At 39.5% G+C, this 19955-nt stretch overlaps 1 protein-coding gene across 5 annotated transcripts; it reads right to left on the reverse strand.

Annotated features, from left to right (window-relative positions):
* Positions 1-1313: 1313 nt before the first annotated feature.
* Positions 1314-19610, reverse strand: golga2 (golgin A2). 5 transcript variants are annotated; one of them, XM_085359795.1, is made up of 28 exons: positions 19544-19610; positions 18207-18341; positions 16093-16161; positions 15135-15284; positions 14757-14803; positions 14323-14386; positions 13739-13798; positions 13085-13165; positions 12459-12497; positions 12279-12341; positions 11838-11931; positions 11589-11695; positions 11349-11407; positions 11042-11183; positions 10787-10876; positions 10516-10623; positions 10251-10338; positions 9762-9904; positions 9356-9574; positions 7967-8080; positions 7628-7852; positions 6927-7026; positions 6487-6578; positions 6064-6286; positions 5711-5872; positions 5517-5623; positions 5064-5256; positions 1314-4736 (listed from the first exon to the last, which is right to left on the reverse strand). In XM_085359795.1, exons 1-28 carry the CDS (start codon positions 19589-19591, stop codon positions 4471-4473), a joined length of 3288 nt encoding a protein of 1095 aa, XP_085215921.1. In that variant the 5' UTR covers positions 19592-19610; the 3' UTR covers positions 1314-4470. The 5 variants fall into 5 exon arrangements, with proteins under 5 accessions (XP_085215921.1, XP_085215923.1, XP_085215925.1 ...); XM_085359797.1 differs by lacking the exon at positions 16093-16161; XM_085359799.1 differs by lacking the exon at positions 15135-15284.
* Positions 19611-19955: the final 345 nt, after the last annotated feature.

The raw sequence follows: 19955 nt of genomic DNA on the forward strand, positions 1-19955 counted from the left end.
TGCATTTGGGTCTTTTTACCCGTTTGAAATCATCACATTCTTTTGATCAGTTTGCATTTATTTATTTATTTTATAGAATGTGTTTATTTCAAGAAACGATAAAATCAACTAGGATAGGATCCAGCAGATGGATGTGTATAATGCCAGTTCACAACCACAGTTCTTATAAGATGCTTTATATAATAGCCCTATGTAGTAGAGAGAATCAGATCGTCCCTGATGAGTGAGAACTTGGCAACAGCGGGAAGAAAGAACTCCCTTTTGACAGGAAGAAACCTCCAGCAGGGAGGGACAACCATCTGCTCTGATCGTTGTCCCATCAGGAGATCAGGGGAAAGAGAGGAGATAAAAGCGAGTGAGGGACAGATTCTTTGTAAAGCGCAGGATGAGCTTGATGACATCAGTGTGAGTTTCATGTGAAATGATATTTTAGATGAAAAACACCAGTAAGATGTGCATTCGTTGTTGTTTATTATTTTGGTTAAACCAGATCAACATTTCATAAATGAATGCTCAGAAGTCAAGCATCTACTGTAGTAAAAGAAGCAGAGGAAGGAGACATGAGCAAGAGTTGCTCAGGGGATATTCCCCAACCCGTCGCGACTGCTGTTTTCAGTGCATGTTATTAATTGTATGTCTATATGTCCAATTCAAGCACCACCACCAGGCGTCACTATAGTGCAGCCTGCAGCCTCCATCCAGACACAATCCATGTAGGACCTCACATAAGATTAGTTCCTTCTTCGTTTCTAACCTTTTAGAGATCGAAAGAATCCAAATGAGAATATTTTTATGAAGTGTAAAGTCATGTGTTTAGTTCCCACCCTACTGTAGCTCTGTTAATCTAAACAGCAGTCTTTCCATAGAAGCTGAACCCTCCACCAGCCAGGCTCAGACATCCATTAAGACTGAGTCAGGCTGCAGACATTCACGTATTAATCATTACTTCATTACTAAAAGCATTTATTATAGGTTAGAGATATCATATACGCTTCTAGATGTACGTGTCGGCCTCGAGTACATTCAATTAACTTTGTCTGACATCGATTTTCATGCTGTCGAAATTTCAAAATATGACATTTTTTCCAGTGGCAGAAACAAACTTCCATAAGAAGCCAATTTAGCGGTTTCACCGATAGGGTCCTGGCATTGTGGATGAAGGCTCAACAGAATCATAAAAGCACAGAGAAACAGTAGCTGTTATTAGTGATGATGATACTTATCCTATTATGATGGCAGCAGGTTGTAGTTTCTGTAAGTTGAGTTTTCTTTAATAATAATAAAAAAAAGAAAGAAATCAAGACAAACCGTTTTTCAATCAGCTTTATTCAGGAGAAGGGGAGAAATATTACTCAAGGGAAAAAAAAAATCAGAAGGATTCTGTCAGAAGCAGCACTCATACAAATCAGTTCTCTCAACGATCCTTCATTTTCATCCTACGGTCACTTCGAATTTACATTAAAACTGATTAGTTGAGATGCTAACTTATTTTTCAAATAAATAAAATATTTTCTCTTTGTCAATCTTTGTACTGAATCACAGCCAGTCAGTGACCCCCAAACCCCCGACTCTGGACTAGCACGCATACAATACAAGCTGCCAGTAAATACTGCAGAGCAGCTTCCCCCCCATACACCAGGCATAATGAATATACAATATGTTACACAGGTACAGTATATACACCACCTCTTAAACAGTAGAGACAAGAAATACTTCCTCATTGCCATGTTTCAATGACGCATTTGAAAGGGAATTAGAAAACCTCAGAAATCCACACAGCTGTTATTATTTTACAAGCCCCAGAAAGTCCCCAAACACCTGATGTAGATTTATCTCTTGGTCTTACCCTTTGCTAAAAGCAAAAAAAAAAAAAAAAAAAAAAAAAAAAAAAAAGGGACTGATTGCTAAGAAGCAGGGAAGAATGAGGGAGTCATTTTATTCAAAAGCACCTTTTTATGGCAAAGTGCAGAGGTTTAGGGAAGGTGCTGTTTACTTTCTCTGTAAAGAAACCAACACTGAGTACATACAACTACGACACAGTCCCATCTGACGTTGTATAATATACCTAAAATACCAAACTGCTTTCTACCCAATAAATTTGCCCAATAAATCAAGTGCGCGACTAATAATTTAATGAACATGCCCTTTAAAGCACAAGAAAGAAGATCTCAAAATTCAGAGACAAACATGTATGTGTAAAAACTTTTGCAAAAGTAGTCTCAATGAATTCATTTTTTGGATATGACCTTGCAGTGACCCCTTATCTTGCGCATTAAAAGTAAAAAAGGACACACAAAAAACAGAAGTTGCCTAAATTTAGTCTAAGTGAAAGAAAGGGGAAAAAAAAAAATCAGCTGTGGTAATTTGAATGATTAATTATAAAGGGATGCAATTTCACAATTCAATCAATATAGTCTCCAATCTCTCTTAAAGCTAGACAGAGAAACTTGAATTTCAGCCCTGATGTTGGGAGTTTTCCCCAATGTCTTGACTTTTAATGCCCAAAGGAGATTTATTCAAGTGTTTTGTAGCCAATACAACTACCAGCTATAACAAATCAGTCCTACTTTATTCCTAATTTTTAAAAAGAGGAATTTCTTTTCTCAAAATCTAGATGGTCCCTTACCTGTAGAAATAATTTACCATCTCATTCGTTTAATCTGGCTAGACTGTGTCTCATCACACCTCCATCAACACTCAATTTAGCAGAATCCTCAGCGTGCGGCATGAAGCTTCATAGGATCCTCTCTCTTCAAAGAAGCCATGTTAGAAACACATCTGTCCCACCAGCAGCCGGAGCAGAGGTGGGATAAACGAGAAGCTATGTACAGTTTTAGTGCAATCATACTTATATAATCTGATAGAACTCTACAAAAAAAAAGAAAAAGAAAAAAAGAAAAAGAAAAACCCAAACAAAAAGAAAACAACCCCCACAAAAAAACCCCAAAAACCCTCAAAACAAACCAAACAAAGCACAACGGACGCAATTTTGGCTGAGGAGGAAAACAGTTTGGATTTCACACATACAGCCTCCACATACGCATGCTCACACAGTCCAGTTGTTAAAGATGTGCATCAATTCGTCATTGATATGTAGAACTACACGTAAATGTAACAGAGAAGAACAGGCTCGTGTTTTTAGTGTCGATTTGTTTGGAAACTTAAAGACCCCGAGACAGCAAAGGCGTGGTTAGGGATAAGATGAAATGAGACGAGTGACCGAGTCTGTGATGAGGTCAGCCAAATACCCCAGAGCACCAGATTACCTGATTTGAGGAAAAAAGATGATGTGTAGCTGCAGGTATAGACATTAAACTATAAGCAACTTCCCCAAAAATTGCAATAACTGCAAAGATGAAATAATGTGAAAAGCAGTCAGCAGCAGCACAGCACCCCAACCACTAATATTTATGTTTACATTTACTTTATCCACACGACTGTTAGGAGAAGATGACTTCACTGCCTTTATAACTGAGTAACTGCTTAACTTCATGGGTCTCTAAGCTCCATCTATGCCCTATACCCTATAAAGGTGATGCCTTTTCAGTCTAACAGGACAAAACAGAAAAAGAAAAAAAAAAAAAATCACAAATACTAACATTTTACAATGTACAAACATGACTTATTTTCAGTGTCTGGAGGAAAAAAGAACAGTACCAATCAGCAACATCCATCTTCCTGAATTATGTAACGTAGCGAGCTCTTGACTTCAAAACTGAACACCGCCTACAGTTTAAAAGCTTTTATGTGCACTAAACCCCTTTCACTCACTTAACTTCACCTTACATCTCACTCCACACTCATTAGTTACCCAACCTGATATGCTCTTTCTGCATCTCCTCTCCTCACTTCACATTAAACACACATACAGGTTAATATTGAGGTTATTACATTCACATGTGATTCTCTCTCTCTCTTTTTGTTTTGTTTTTTGGCATGTGTACAGTGGATTTAAACTGACATTTGCACTTGAATAAAGTTGCACACAAACAGGCTGTTAATACTTGACAGCTCTTTCAGCACTCTATCAGTGAGGGGACAGGATATACGGCCCCATTTATTGCACATATGTGTGAGATGGGAATTCAAAACTGAGGTGGAAAAAAAAAATCAGATTGCATTTAGGAATACTGACCACTTCCTCGCTGGGAAAAGCATCAGGGACAAACAAGAACATAAAAACAAACAGCAAATACAAAATCCTCTCAATTAAGCCTCACACACAGTAGTGCTGACACGCGGAACGGGGGCGGGTGTTTTAATGTAACTGGGTCAACGACATTCGTGCATCTTCGACCAGTCACGTAAGGTTTCCAATATTATGAAGTGTTTGAGAAGATCATCAGTAAGCTACAGACGTGGTAAACTGTAGGATTTAATATTTCCCGCACTTCAACACAAGTCCAACATTTCTCATGTTTACACACACACACACACACATACACACACCTAAGCAGTCACACCCACATCTCACACCACCAGGATCTTTACTTCGTCCTGTTCGTCAGGCCGGTAAAAGAAGGGGATGCAGGGGTTTTCTCCCAGAAAAGGGGGTGATCTTTGAGCTCCTTGAGGGTTCTGGATCTCCTGAAGCAGCTGCATGATTTGCTGGGCTGTGGCGTCCTCTTTAGGCACCAGGGGCTTGGAGTCAGTCTGGCCAGATCCAGTCAACAGCATCTGGGATGAGGAAGCTTCCAGACCGGCGGCAGGTTCTGACAGAGGGATGTCCTCCATAGCTTATGCAGCAGAGAAAAAAAAAAGGTACAGAACAGTGATGTTATTGGAAATATGAATTAAAATATATTTTGAAAAAAGAGGCAGAACAGTTGAAGCGCTAAAGGACCACTCTTTCTGCCTTTCAGACTCACACATCAGTGGATAAAGTCTTCCAGGACTATGAGTTTAAAATAAGCTTCACTGTACACACAAATATCCCAACAAAATAGACAGGATCAAACTCACCTACCTGTGGGGTTGTGTGGAAGTGTGGGTATGTTTATATTTGGTCTTTAAAATCCACCTGCTGTAAAACAATCATGATTAGCATAACTGGTTTTGCTTACCTGCTCCAGTGGCCGCATCAAGCTCTGTGTGCGTGTGTGCTTGGTGGTCTGGGTGAGTGTGTTCCTGTCCAACAGGAAGCAGGTCAGGGTTTACTGTGCCCATGCCGGCTACAGCTCCAGTGTAGCGGTTGTACCAGTCATTCCTCTCAGCTACCAGCCTCATCACAAGATCCTGCAGCTCAGCCAGCTTTGCCTATTGGGCAGAAGGGATAAATAGTGGACACAAAGGACAACAATCATGTTAAGTATGGCACACTTTTTTAGCGATGACCAGGTAAAACTTTAAGATGTGAGAGAGAAAAGTGTTCTTAGGAAGAAAGACTTTTGTCTGTGCAAACAATCTTCAAAATCTTAGGCACCTGCATATTTTGTCATGTCATGTCTTTTGTTTTCATTAATATTGCATAAAAGATATTACTGTGACATTCCTTCTGCATTAAAAGACATCAGTACCTTCATCTCCTCTTTGTCTTGGGCCAGCATGCTGATGTATTGCTCTTTCTCTTGATGCTTCTGTTTCATAATAGCCCGCTGACTCTGGTACAGAGCAATATACTCGCCTGCAAAAATATACATAACAGAAATGAATATGAGGAACAAATGATTACATATGAAACAGGACTAAGAACAACCTATAAAACACTCACCTATAGTGTCAGTCTCTCCAGACAGCTGGATGCAGCGGTGCTCCAGTTCCTCCACCCTCTCCTTCAGGTCTGCTTTCTCTTGCATTAGGGATGTGAAACGCTGCTGCAGCTTCTCCATTGCAGCTTGCAGGGCCTGATGAACTTCCACCGGCACTCCTCCTTCTGTTCAAGCAATAACGGAAAGGGGGGAAAAACTGTTTACATGGCACGAGAGTAAAAGAGTAAACTGGCACACACACTTGTTACTCTCCAGAGAATTTAAGTCTTTTAGTTGTAGAAAGATCTGCAAAATTGCACAAACACAAATGCTGTAGAAAGATCTGCAAAATTGCACAAACACAAATGCTTCTGACCTGAATGCTCATGGCTGTGTTCACAGTGACTGTGGTGACCGTGACTGTGACCGTGCTCGTGGTCATTAACAGGTGTTTGGCTGTGGCGCTGCTGCTCCAGACTTAGGGTGACGCTGGCCTGGTGCCGGGCTGCTATGTGAAGCCTGCGCTCCTCCTCCAGTTGCCTTCTGGCCTCGTCCCTCTCTGCCTCCAGTTGAGCCAGAGCTCCACGAATAAAATCCTCCTGCAAGGCAACACGAAATAGAAATGAGGGTAAGGTCATACTTTTGTTTCATGCCATAAAATTAAACCATATAATTCACCATAGAATGGCACTGGACATAAAAATATGAACTTTAGACTAAGATGTGATATTAAAAAAATAAAAAGACTGTGAACGAAAGAAAAACAGAACATTTGCATGAGCTGGAAACATCTCTTTACCATCTCTTTCTGGCTCTCAAAATCCTCTGGAATAACTATGGGGGAAGACTTTGTTGGACTTTCTTGCAGGGACTGGCTTTCCACTCCATCTCCTAAAATGATATGACATGTACAACTGTTTTTTAATTCCTTAAAAACCTATCACACTAATGAAACACATGGTGCAGCAGCACTTAATGCTTTCCATTTTTGTTGCTAGTACACAAAAAAAAACTGCACTTCTTCATTTTGAACAGATTAGCCTTAATCTGCAGTTTCTGCTGTAACAACATATTATCTGCTTCAAATTAAGAAATTGTGACACTGTTATTTAAAAAGAGACAGGATAAAGCCACTATACTATTATAACTTTAGAGATAATTATTTTTAAATTGCAGGAAATCTCTCACCAAAGGAAAACAAGGCAGAAAGTGCAAACATGTCAGTAACAGAGAGATTACCTTGGTCTCTGGGTGATGTCATAAGAGCAGAGCTGTTGAGCAGCTCTTTCACCTCAGCTTTCAGCTGCTCATTGTCTCTGACTAATTGTTCCAGATGCTCCTGCAGGAAGAGGCAGTAACGAAAAACAATTAGAGTGTGTTTTTGAGAGTGTTAAGGAAAAACATAAATAAATAATAAAAACAGACTGCAGTTTTCCTTGAAGACGGCCAGTATAGATTAGATCATATTAAAACAGTCATGTCAAAATTATAAATTTTTCTATGCATAAAAATACCTTAATCTGAAATCATTTCAAAACGTATTTTCTGCAGTATAAAAACACTAATACCAGCTCTGCCTTTCCACTCCACCTTCTCTCTAATGGCATGTACAGAGGCAACAGAATGGGCCTAACTTAAGTGCTGAATCCATTAAGTTAGGAAACCCGAGAAGGAGCAACACCCTGAAGCATTAAACACGATGGCCAAGCGAACTGCTGCAAAGTGTCCCAATAATCATTAGTACAGCTCAAAGCTGCACTAATCCCCCTCAGAACTATCAGGCCTGACAGATTTACCACAGCAGTTCAGCTGACAGGATGAATATGAACATACTTTATGCTCTATATTGCAATGTATTATTGTACTGAATTCTAGAATCACAACACCATCTACACAGACTGGTCACAGATGTATATATTAAAAAGGTCTTATATACATACATGGGCTTGTTTAAGCTGACTGTGACTCATCTCCAGCTGTGCACGGCCATTGCTTTCATCGTGCTGTAGTCGGTCCATTAGCTGACTCTGCTGCAGATACTGTTGGTGAAGTTGTTCCCTCTCTGAGACCAGGGCCTGGTAGCCAGCACAGTACTGCTGGAGATGTGCCGCTACCTGATCCCTCTGCTCCATCAGACCCTGAGCTTCTGTACATTTCAGCTCAAGCTGGAGGCAAGAAAATAGAAGAGGACAAAGCATGAAGACAAACAGCAAGTGAGTGCATATTCAGCTGACTTTTCATCTGTGTTTGCTTTAGGGGAGTGCTGTGTGTGACCTCACCTGCTCCTTGACGTTGTGCAACTCCTCTTGCAATTCACCCATTCTGCGTGCAAGCTCCTTTTTCACATGTTGTTCTGATTGGATGGCTGTAGTCAACTCCATGTTCTCATTCGTCTGTTAGATTGAAGGAGTAACAGGAATTTCGGTTTAAAGACAGACGTGTCAAGCACCACTGAGGTCAATCAGATACTTACTAACAAAACACAGCTCTGTTTCAAACAGAGATGGGCAGTAACGCGTTACTGTAATCTGATTACTTTTTCAAGTAACGAGTAAAGTAAGGGATTACTATTGCAAAAACGGTAATTAGATTACCGTTACTTTCCCGCAGGAACGCTGCGTTACTGCGTTACTAAAACCGTGATTTTTTTGCGAGAATGTCTCATGACAGTGACGTAAGCGAGTGCGCCGTTAGTGACAACAGCTGTGTGCAGATCAACAATGGATCACATATCGATTGTGGGAGAGAGTATGAGCGTGCAGCGTTTAAAGCGTGGAAGTACTGACCTTACTTTGAGTTTGATTCCATAAAAAGTGACAAAAACATTAGCGTCCATCGTGCGTGGGAAGAAAACTTGTTTTTACAGCGAAAAAAACCCCTAAACTTCCAAGCAAGCACTGAGTGCGCAACGACGTAATGGGAAATTCACAGAGAAACTTGCGGATTCTTCAACTGACCGCAGCACACCTGCACCAGCGTAAACCTCCGCCTACCCCACTCCTGCTTTACAGGTGAAAATAGAGCAACAGGACCGCTGAGTCTTTGACTTTATTTATTTTCTGCTGTGTTTTACTTGCATCTATTTGAAAGAGTGAGTGTAAACACAAAAAATATTTTATTTTATGTGCTGGAATGTGCAGAAAATAGCTTTAAATGTCAAACTAATTTATTCAAGTCAGAGAATGTTGCATATAATTAAATTTTTGCTTGATGCATAAAGTTAAAAGATTAAAACTGATAAAACAAGTTAAAAAAAGAGAGTTTTCCATTTGATTACATTTTGTATGATGGATTATGTAGAAAAAGTAGAATTGGGCTGAAAGATCTATCGCTTTATCACCTATTCAGGTTGTAAATCGTGTTTTTAAAAAGTAACTAAGTAACTATGTAATTAATTACTTTTGAAAATAAGTAATCAGTAAAGTTACTGATTACTTTTTTCAAGTAACTTGACCAACACTGGTTTCAAACAAACAAACAAACAAAAAAAAAAACAACCCAAAACAGATTATGAGAGCATAAATTCAAAGAGAAAAAAGGAAATTATGAAATTAAAGACCAGCAGAAAAAGTAGAATTCTGAGCACTGTGGTGCAAAAATAAGGCAGTTATAGTGGTAACTAAGGGTGTCCTCTAAAAATAAACAGATAGTAAGATTTTCAGCCTCACCAGTTTGACAAAACCGTTCTGTAGCTCAGCCAGCTGGTCCTTCAGTGTTCGGTTCTGGGTGAGAGCACGGCTAATAGTGGCCTTGTCTGACTGAACATCCTCTAGCATGCGTCGGCGGTCCTCAGCCTCCTGGGTTTGGCTCTCCACCTGACACTCCAGCTCCCCCAGACGCGACTCCTGCTCTGCACACATACGGCTCAGCTGCTCGTTGTCCCTCAGCTGTGGAAGTATTACAGAGGATGATTAACACACTTCAAATGTAAGAGGTGCAATGAAAGCACCAACTCTCTTTGAAACATCCAGAAAGGGAAAAATCAATATGTGCTCCTTTTAAGTGTATATGAAACTATATATGAGTCACATTAACCCATTAAAATGGGTTTGGAGAAAACAATGTGAAGCACACCTGTGCCTGATACTGTGACGTAATGGCATCTTTCTCTTGTTGTAGGGCATTAAGGGCCTCCTGCAAAGCCACTTCATTTTCTGATGGTCCTGAGGACTGATGCTCTGTGCCATGCTGAGCTTCTCTCTCCTGGGATAATAACGCTAGAAGAGAAAAAACACCAATTATCAAGATTTCTAATTCTACTAAACACAAATACTGCAGCTGTGTCACATATGGCCAGTATTTTGAATGCTATATTTGATATGTTTTTAACATATATGCTAAACTAAACATTAAAATAATATTTTACAAGGTTATAAGCAGGAAGACCTGACAATAAACACACAATGGGGCTAATGTTAATCCCGAAACTGCAGATCACTTACTGCAGCCCCATCTGCTCTCCTTCTGACTTTTGTGTTTCTTGATCTTTGCCACATTAAGAAGACATGAAAACTAATGAGGAAAAGGAAGAGGCACTAGATGAGGGTTGTGTGCACTACTCACCTGCAGCATTTCTTAACTCTGCAATGCTGGCCTCCAGTTCTTGCACCTGGTTGATGTTTCTATCCCTCTCTTCTGCCACCAGAGAAACCTTGACACACAGACACACACAGACACACACAGACACACACACACACACACACACACATTAGGCTTAAATACAAAAAAATAAACAAACAAAAAACCCACACAAAAGAAGCAGCACTACCATTTTCGCTCTTTATTCAAAGCTATAGTGAAACCATAAGCCATGCTGATGTTACTGTACCTGTGTTAGCAGTTGTTCAGTTTTGTCCTTCCACACACGACCTTCTTCCTGGATCTGCACTGCATAACAATCCCTCTCTGTCTTCAGCTGCGCAATGGACTCCATAAGCTACATCATCACAAATGTAAATAAAATAATAATAATTAAGTCTTCTTTTTTAACTTTTCTATATTGCTTAATCAGTAATGGAATAGGTACAAAATATATTGAATATTAACACAGACAGCAGTCAAACACAGAAGCCAATGATAAGACAAAGGTCCATGTAAACCTGGTGATTGTGCGCCTCCAGCTGCTGCTTCTCTTCCAGCAGTAACTGAACCTGCTGGCTGGCACTGGTAGGATCTGACTGACTTGAGCACTGGAAGAAATTAGTAGGAAAACTAGAATTACTGTCGGCCATACAATATTCAAACACTGGCCTCCTAGACATTGACTCTGGAGTTGTTCCACTACTTCCAGCATGTGGTAGGAGAAAGATGAATTCATACGTGAATGAACTGTGTTTTCCTGGAATTCAACAGACCTGCTGTAACATGAGGTCAGTTATCTCGAGCCTCTTGCGAAGATCTTCTACCTCCAACTTCATTGCGGCATTTTCTTGTGTACTCAGTTTTATCTGCTCTGACAGCTCCGAGCTCTGCTGCTTCGACTCCTCACTCAAATTGCTGTGAACAAACAAATTCAGTGTTTATTTTAAACTCGCCATATCCAGACAAGACTTGGGAAACCTGTTCAAGCCAACTCTTCCATTACAAAGAACCAAAGCATTCAAAATACAAAGACCATATAAAAAAAAATCTCCTCAGGCAAGTCAGGATAAAATGACTTACTTTAGTCTAAACACCTCCAATCTCAGATTGTCTCTTTCCTTTTCAAGCTCTTTGTTGTGCTGAGGACAAAAAATAAAAAAATAAAGACTCAGCAAGACAAAAACATCATAGAAACCTATTAAAAACAACCACACAGACAATACGTGCGATCAGCTAAATTAGGTAATACTGCCTTCTTATGAGTTCATTTATTTGCATTTGCATTACTCATATGCAAGTGATTGCTGGATTGGCTGTTACCTTTTCAAACTGTTTCTGCTGCAATGAGACAGAAGAGAGAGTTCTTTCAAGTTCTGACACTCTCTGCTTTGTTGATTGCAGACGGTTATTCAGCTCCTCTGCCTCAGCTTAACATGCATGCACACACACATACAAGGAGAAAGAGGCACACACATACACACCGTTAACTGCTGCAGCGATAAACCATTGCCAAGTTTATTATTTAAAAAAATAAAATCCCCCCCCCCAAACACACACACACACACACACCTGTTTTCTGCCGTGCAGCCTGTTGTGTGTATTGTAGTGCTGTTTGTAGCTCCGATTTCTCAGCTACTAGTATGCCAATGGTCTGGATATGAACCTTGGAAGAGGACATACGAACAAAGAGCACCATTCTTCATATAAGACTAGATAAAGTCAGCTGACTTCACTAACAAGACCTGATTAATGAAACATACAGAAAATTCTAATTTCTCAGAGTAATTACACACAGTAGATTATTTATTCTTGTTAGAGTTAATTAACAATATAGGAAGTGTTAAAAAGGGCAGTGTATGTTGTTGGATAACATTTTATACAAGTGCAACTCAGTGCACTCTGGCATTATGCACTGCCACATCACACTGTAATACAACGACACTATTAAGTGACAAATAAAGTTGCTCCATAGGACAAATTAAATTTATGCATTTGGGTAAGTGAATGTACCTGTAATTGCTCCCGCATGGCACCCTGCTCTTTTGAAAATCTCTGTTCAAATTCTTTTCGCTCCTGAAGAAAGAAAAAAATAAAGTTGATTAATAACAAAGAGCAAAACATTACAATAACAAAGAAAATAAAGAATTACACAGATACAAATAGAAGGTAAAAAGAGGAGAACAAAAATACCTTTTGTAGCTGATCTGTAAGCTCCTGAGATTGCTGTGTCTGCCAGACCAACAGGATATATATTTAAGTTGGGGAAAAGTCTTGTATATACACACTTTTAATCATCACAGCAGTGCTACACAGTGTTAGCCTATAAAACATAACCAAAATTCTGGCACAGACCTCATGTTCATGCCAGACAGGACAATAATAGCACCGAGCACTAAAATAGTAAACCTATTCTGTTATTAATGTTTTGTTAATCTTTCATGTGGTTTTAAAGCTTGGAGCTCTGGTTATATTGCTAAACTCAAAATGCCATACAATCCTGCATCTACTATCAGGTTATGACTGCTCTGGTCACAAGGTGCACAGAAAGGATCAATCATGCTGCCGTTGTTAATTCTCTGAAGAAATTTTAGTTAAGCTAACAAAAAAACAAAAAAAAAAATAAATAAATAAATAAATAAATACCACTAAAACCATGCCAACCATAATTCTTTTTAAAGGTTATGGTTACTCAAGATGACATGAAGAATGCATTAAAATGCATGCACTGATAAGAGTGATTAGGGGCAGAGGGAGACGAGTGTTACTGCAATCACACAAAGATGTGCACATGATTATGCATACACACAGCTTCTTACCAGCTGGTCTAGCTTGGTAGTGAGCTGAGAGTTTGTTAGGTTGCTGGATTCCAGGGCGGCTGCCAGCTCCTGGTTTCGACTCTATCACGTGCACGCATGCATCCGGGTAAGGAAAGGGAAAAGGAAAAAAAAAAAAAAAAAGAAAACAAAAGAGAGGAATAAAGTGCAGTGGCAAAAGTCAAACAAAGAACACATGGGGGGAGGAGGAGGAGAAAATTTAAATGTGAATTATTAACATGGAGGCAAAAATAGCACCATGACAAGTAGTGCATATGTTCTACTAATAATGAGAAGTGGATCAAATAATTAAATAAAACATGTGATGGCTATTAAACTGATAAATGGAGCCAGTTGAGAAGGAGAGGAGCATTCATACAAACCTATTAAAGTGTCACTTGTAAGACCTGCTCCTTCATACAAAGTCTCTGCAACAATATTGCTGGATATCTGAACTTCTACTATACTCCTCACCATAAAGATGACTTACCAGTTATATAAACAATGGGGGGAGTAATATTAGAATACCTTCATTAATCTTGGAAACTCATTTGTTCCACTTGCATGGCTTTTGGATACTACTGCATGAGTTAAGTGACTTGTAATTCAGGCTTTAGAATGTCAAAAACTCAACAAAAAAAAGTTTCTTCTTCTTACCTCCAGTTCTCGCTCACTCAGAGGAGGTGCGCCATCTCCATTCACATATGCAGCAGATGACTAAAAGACACATCCAGGCAGACATTAATGTGCTTCCCACACAGAAAAATATCAGATGTTTTAAGGTAAATAAGCATTGTCAGGGAATCTGTGGCACCGTTTCTGTTGCCATTCATAGGAGAAACTTTAAACGTGTTTAATATAGTGGATGAACTGCAGATAAAAAACTGATTCGTCATCCACAGTAGGACATCTACTTCACCACAATGGGAAACAGCACTTTAGTAAAAACATGACAAGAATTCACCTGAAACGGTCTTAGAAACCTGAGAAAAAGCAATGTTTGTGGTTTGACCTAACAAAATTAAAGTTAAAAGAAGATCTATCAAACTATTTTAGTGCACCAGTTGATGCTGTCAGCGTGCTTCAGACCACTGGGAATGACTGGCGAAACTGAAAATGCTTTCAGTGCATTCCTACCCAGAATAGACGCAACGCTTCCTGATTAAAACGCCACATCGGTGGTGGTAGTGGTGGTGTGTTATTGTTAAAAGCCGAACTCTGTATGAAAGAAGTGTGCGTACCTCAGAGACCAGGCCGTTCAGTTGCTGCGAGAGCTGTCGCAGGCTCTCTGTGGAAGACAGCGGCCTGCAGGATGACATGGACACACACATCAACAAACACTCAGTAGCTTACATGAACCACTTCACTTTATAAGCTAGCATACGGCTACATAAAAAAAAGGTATACTGGAAAAAGTGTTGCTTGCTGTATTCATTCTATAAGATACATATATTATAATAATCCATGAGTTCAAAACACACATATATTTTATGTAATGATGTGTGGGATACCAAGCTTTCAGAACATGGATGTTACAGCAAGTGCCTGCCCTTGAAAATAATCTATTGTCTCCAAACTGTAAACATGTCATAGTTCAGAACAGTCCCCCTTCAATACCCTTCTCTTTAATTACCGATACATAGATATATAATCACGATTCTATGACAGAACCCACCTATTTTCCTCCATTGAATTCTCGTTGCCGTTGGTATCAGAGTAATCCTGCAGGGAGACAAAAATTGAAAGCAGAAAACAGAGAGCATAAGCGACAAATATAGATAAAAGGGAGACAGTCAGCACATTTGATAAAGAGAGGAATATGTGTAATAGAAAAAATAATAATAATAAAAAAGTCACATAAATGGCCTGTGCTGAAACTGTTGTTCCTATTATAACATGTATAAATTAATACAAATGCAGCAAATGAAAAAGGAACTGTTCACACTGATGCTTAGAATGACAATGCAGTTTTATGGCCGTGTGGTGCAACAATGACAGGACAAAATATATTTTTCAAGACTGAGAAGGAAAGAGAAACATAGGAGAGACACACCTGGAGGTCAGTGTTGTGATCGACAGACTCAGAGTTAGTAGCAGTGTTAGCGCTAGCGGGGTTAGACAAAGGTGAGATGTAATCAGGCTCGCTGTTTGACTCCTCCAGCAGCTGAGCTGAAGACCTCACGGCCTCCACGTCAGCGAAGGTCTGAGGCGACACATACACAGAAATGCACACACGGGTTTAAACGTACAGAGAAGTAGCAGTTTGAGCTGCAAAGAGACCACAACACACGCATAAAAATCACCAGACTAGTGTTCTATCCAAACTTTTACTGTTAACTTTATCATTTCTACATCTAGATGAGTACAGAAGCTGATAAGAAGAAATTAGACTGTAAAAAATGAATAGAAACACCTTTCTAGCAGTAATTAAGGTGTCCCACTGAAAATGAAGTTCCTGTACTGGTGCCCCATTGCCACTGATCCCACCCATTGTAGACTCTCTGAAATATCTGCAGCATGTCTAGTCTATATTAACGCTATATGCAGTTTTGGCAAAATAAAGCTTCAGTTTTCAGTGGCTTTGATCCAGTACAAGCAATAATCTGCCACATAAAGACACACACACACACACACACACACACACACACACACACACACACACACACACACACACCAAGATGACACATGGATATTGACATCAGAAACGTGCAACTAGCAAGAATCTGGAAACTATTTATTCAAAGCAATGCAATATTATTTAAAGATCACCAATAATGCTGCGATAAACTGATATATATTTAAAACCAATAACAGGCAGGAATTTATAGACAATTCTTTTTCATGCTTCCAGCTCAACATGACATAAAGAAAACGTTGCAGTTGAAGGAAGGTAAGAATAGAGAAGCAGGGTAAAATATTAAACACCAAACATCAACAACAGAGGGGTGCAGAGAACGATTAAAAACAATCAGGAGGAAACAAAGAAAGAAAAGCCAGGGACAGAAGCTCACCTGACAGTTGCCATAATGAGGGAGGACTATTCCATTGCTTTGACTAAGTGCTTTTAGAAAACTGTCAAACTACAGGAAAAGGAGGAGAAAGAGATTGGAAAAGGGAGAGAAAAATTCAGAAAGTGACAGAGTGGTAAACAAACAAGCACAGGGAAACCATTTCTACAAGCAGGAGGTCTAGAAGTATGCAAGAGGGCAGTAAATGTAGACTGGACTTGTACAGACTCTTTTATTCTGTTAAAAACCACAACAACTAACAAGAGAAAAAAGTAATTTAAACTAAATAACAATTACAATAACAGCTTGGGGAAAGCACAGCATTTTTTTTTTTCAAACGTAGTAGTAGCAGCATAAAATAGTCTGACTGCAATAACTGCACTAAAAATTCAAAGTTTAAGATTTAGCTGACTGGCTGGTGAAAAAAAGAGAGGGTGTAACAGAGACGGAAAAGTTGCATGTGAGGGCAGTCAAGACAGGAAACATGCTTTAGGATAGAAAAGCAAAAGGAAAACGCAACTTTTGTCTGGTAACAACTGGATGTATTGAGTGCAACTCTCAGTTGTATATGCGAAGTGTATGAAAGCATGCTGCAGACTGGAGTTTCTGCTAATAGCGAGAAGCAGGGTGACAGCTGTCTCACGAATGTATCCAAATGCAGGTCAAATGTTGTGCATGTGGCGAGAGTCTGCTCGACAACTGCTGTCTGAAAGCACTACACATATTCTCATGGGTACTTTTAATTTGATTAGAGAGCTTTGAAAACAGGCCACAGCAGAAGATGGTGTTCCACATTAATAATCAAAATGACATTACCGGTAAATACCAAAAAAATGTTCTTAAAAAAATCCAAAACTTGGTAGACCGTCAAGTGAGCTCAAAGAATGTGATTGTGTTACTTGCTGAACACAATTTGTGCCAGTACTTTTTAAAAATCACCAGAACAAATATCAAAGCAATGGTCTTGTTAGCACATTAATTATGTTTTTTACTCAAACAAGTACAAATACGGTGAAAAACAAGTGAGTAATGAAAATCAGAAAAAGAAAATCCCAGGGAAACAGGAAATTTGAATACCCAGCAGCCACCTCAGCTCAACTACAGATATACAGAAGAAAAAAATGAACTGATGGATGAACAGCTGAATAATGAGTCACCGCTTTGAAGATCAGGAATTAATTATTATTTATCAGGTATAAAGAGTGCTACTAAAGCACAGGATAAACCTAAAGCAGCAGCATAGAGTAGAGAACTGGCTGATATTCACAGAGGGATTCTCGGGAGAGGAGACTTGAAAACCTATCATTTTTTAATCAGTGTAATTTTATGATTACTCCCATTAAATGTTCTATAACAAAAATCTGATGAACCTGAATGCTGAAACAAGCAGATGACATAAAGTGTAAACTGACAGGGGTAGAGGACAGTGAGTTACTGATATGCACGCAAGTTGCTACACCAGTACTTTTTTGGATAAGTTATTAAAAATCAGCATATACATTGTGGTATTGAAGATATTGGAAATAGTAAGTGTTTTGAGACAAATAACAGAATATATTCAGCTGCCTATCTAGCCAAACTGGCTACAACTCCAGCAGCTTGGACTGCAGCTGGTGATAGTAGTCAGCCAGTTCATCATGCTCAGATTGCTCCAGGTTCTAGCTGGAATGCTGCTCATCTGTGCAGCAGAACAAGGACTACTTTATACTTTCTCATAAAATTATATATTAGTTCTTGAAATTCTTACCTTATGCTACATATTGCAATATGTAAAAGCCAAAGTTGTGGTCAGGGGCTTAAAAAACACTGTCTCATGTGCAACACTCTTCTTAGGTAAACATGTCTGTCATCAGCGCTGCAAAGGGGTCTAAATAGTTCTACTCTGCTGGCCCTGTGTGTGTATTTGACAGGTGTAAGTAAAGCAAATGCCAACTAGATGGAAAATCAGCCACCTGATCTGATAATTGGCAAAAAGCAATATATGCTCTTCAGCCAAACACACAAATACAACACCCTGCAGCTTCAAAGAGCTAATCATCATATGACCATCTATCAAGCACAAAAAGAGTACGACATTTGACGACAACAACAACAATAAAGCAAACTGTTATGCTTACATTGTCTGGAGAGTTTCTGTCTGGTGAAGGTGCATCATGTTGGCTGGATCCCTTCACCTTTCTCTTCTTCTTGGCTCCACCTCCTTTTTCTCCTCCTACACTAGCAGGGGAGCTCTTCTGTTGAAATTCCTTCAGCTGAGTAGGAAATGGAGAAGAAACCCATAAACGTGTGCAGATGAACAATGTCTACTAATATATATTTATTTTGTCACGTGTTACACAGATAATACCAGGACTCTGCAACTGTCCCCAACTATACATATTAATTCAAACAAATTACACTCAACACCTTGAGCGTCGTATCAAGCTGAATGAATGAGGCAATAAAATACGAATTCAGTGCTCCTATTCCAAAACAATGCACCAGCTAGCAGAAAGATCCGGCTTCAGACGGATCAAGTTAGTAAGTTGCGCTAAACAATGATAACCTGCGTATGATATGCATATGACGGTTAAAGCATGCCAGAAAGCTCTATGCGGGCTCTAACAGCTGTGTAACGGGAACTGCTGGTTGTTGTTTTTTTTAACAGTAAAGCTAAATAGCAGCAAAATGACATGTCACCATGGCCACTTATTCGTGAAGCTTGTGGGCCAGCAAGAAATGCTGAGGAGTGACTTCTTGAATCTGATAAGGCCATCTTTCTGACTAGCCGAAAAAGACACCAAGCCAAAGCACACAGCAGGACAGGGAAGAGGGGTGTCAGCTGTCAAAACACCCCCGTCAGTCCATCCAGCTAACTGTGCTGCAGGGGTAGCTTACAAGCTCGATGAGTGCTTTGTTTTAAAACTACCGTTTGTTAGACATTTTCTTATGAAATTAAATCCTGCAGATAACATAAAAAGCTGGCTGGCTGCTGTGCGACATTCCTTAGACTCACACGTAGCCATATATTCATCAGCTAGTTAGCTAGCTTGCTAACGTTAACTTACCTGGGTTAGCACGTTAGGCTTTAACTACATTTAAATGTCAGATGGAAAGTCAAGTAAAGCGGCCAAGCAAGTGGTGCAAGTTAATCTGCGAGTAAATAAACAGCGTGGGATACTGTGCGTGTCTCTACTAACTAAAAATAGTCTACATAATCTGGGAAAGTTAATGCTATCACCAGAGGCCCCGATAAAACATCGGTCTCTCCTACGCAACAGAGCCGCGAGAGGAGCGGAGGATGTCGGACAAGCGACAGTGCAGTACTCGGGCGACGTGTAATGACAACACCCTTGCCCCGTAAAAATATACATAACGAAAAGACAAGAAAACAGAGTTAACACAGACTTGTGTACACAAAGTGGGAACTACACTTTCCGCGATATGTGACTGCGTTGATTGTAAAATACTTTACCTTTTTCTTAGCTGCAGCGAGTTTTATTTGCCTACTCTGGTCGGCCATCCTGCTGCTCTGGTGGTCAACTGAGCGATCCACGTCATCAGCTTGGCGCTCATACGCGTCTCAGCCAGTAGGTGGCGCAGAGCTCAAGCTGTGCCCTTATCATATCATAAAACATCTTCATACAGCTTATGGCCGTGAGCCTACAACCTCACATAAATTAGCCTGAAACATGTTTTTTTTTCTTTTGTTATATATAATATATAAAGTATTATTTTCGACAGAGTTTACGACAACATGTATTAACATTTTTGTTATGTGGTTGTCGGCTGCTCTCATTGTCTGTAGTTGTTGCTACTTTACATTTGTGTTTCTCTATAATTAAGATAAATATAGTCTATTATTTTGTAGGTTACATTCATTACAA

Source organism: Diplotaxodon limnothrissa, linkage group LG7, assembly GCF_057381915.1.
Source record: "Diplotaxodon limnothrissa isolate DT_005_m linkage group LG7, D_limnothrissa_male_GT1.1, whole genome shotgun sequence".
Classification (NCBI taxonomy): Eukaryota; Metazoa; Chordata; class Actinopteri; order Cichliformes; family Cichlidae; genus Diplotaxodon; species Diplotaxodon limnothrissa.

Coding starts and splice junctions, on each gene's coding strand:
- golga2 (XM_085359795.1), bottom strand. CDS start 19,591: ATGGCCGACCAGAGTAGGCAAATAAAACTCGCTGCAGCTAAGAAAAAG. Junction 9,575..9,761: donor CGTCACAGTATCAGGCACAG/GTGTGCTTCACA, acceptor ATACTTCCACAG/CTGAGGGACAACGAGCAGCT. Junction 8,081..9,355: donor AGAACGGTTTTGTCAAACTG/GTGAGGCTGAAA, acceptor TCAATCTAACAG/ACGAATGAGAACATGGAGTT.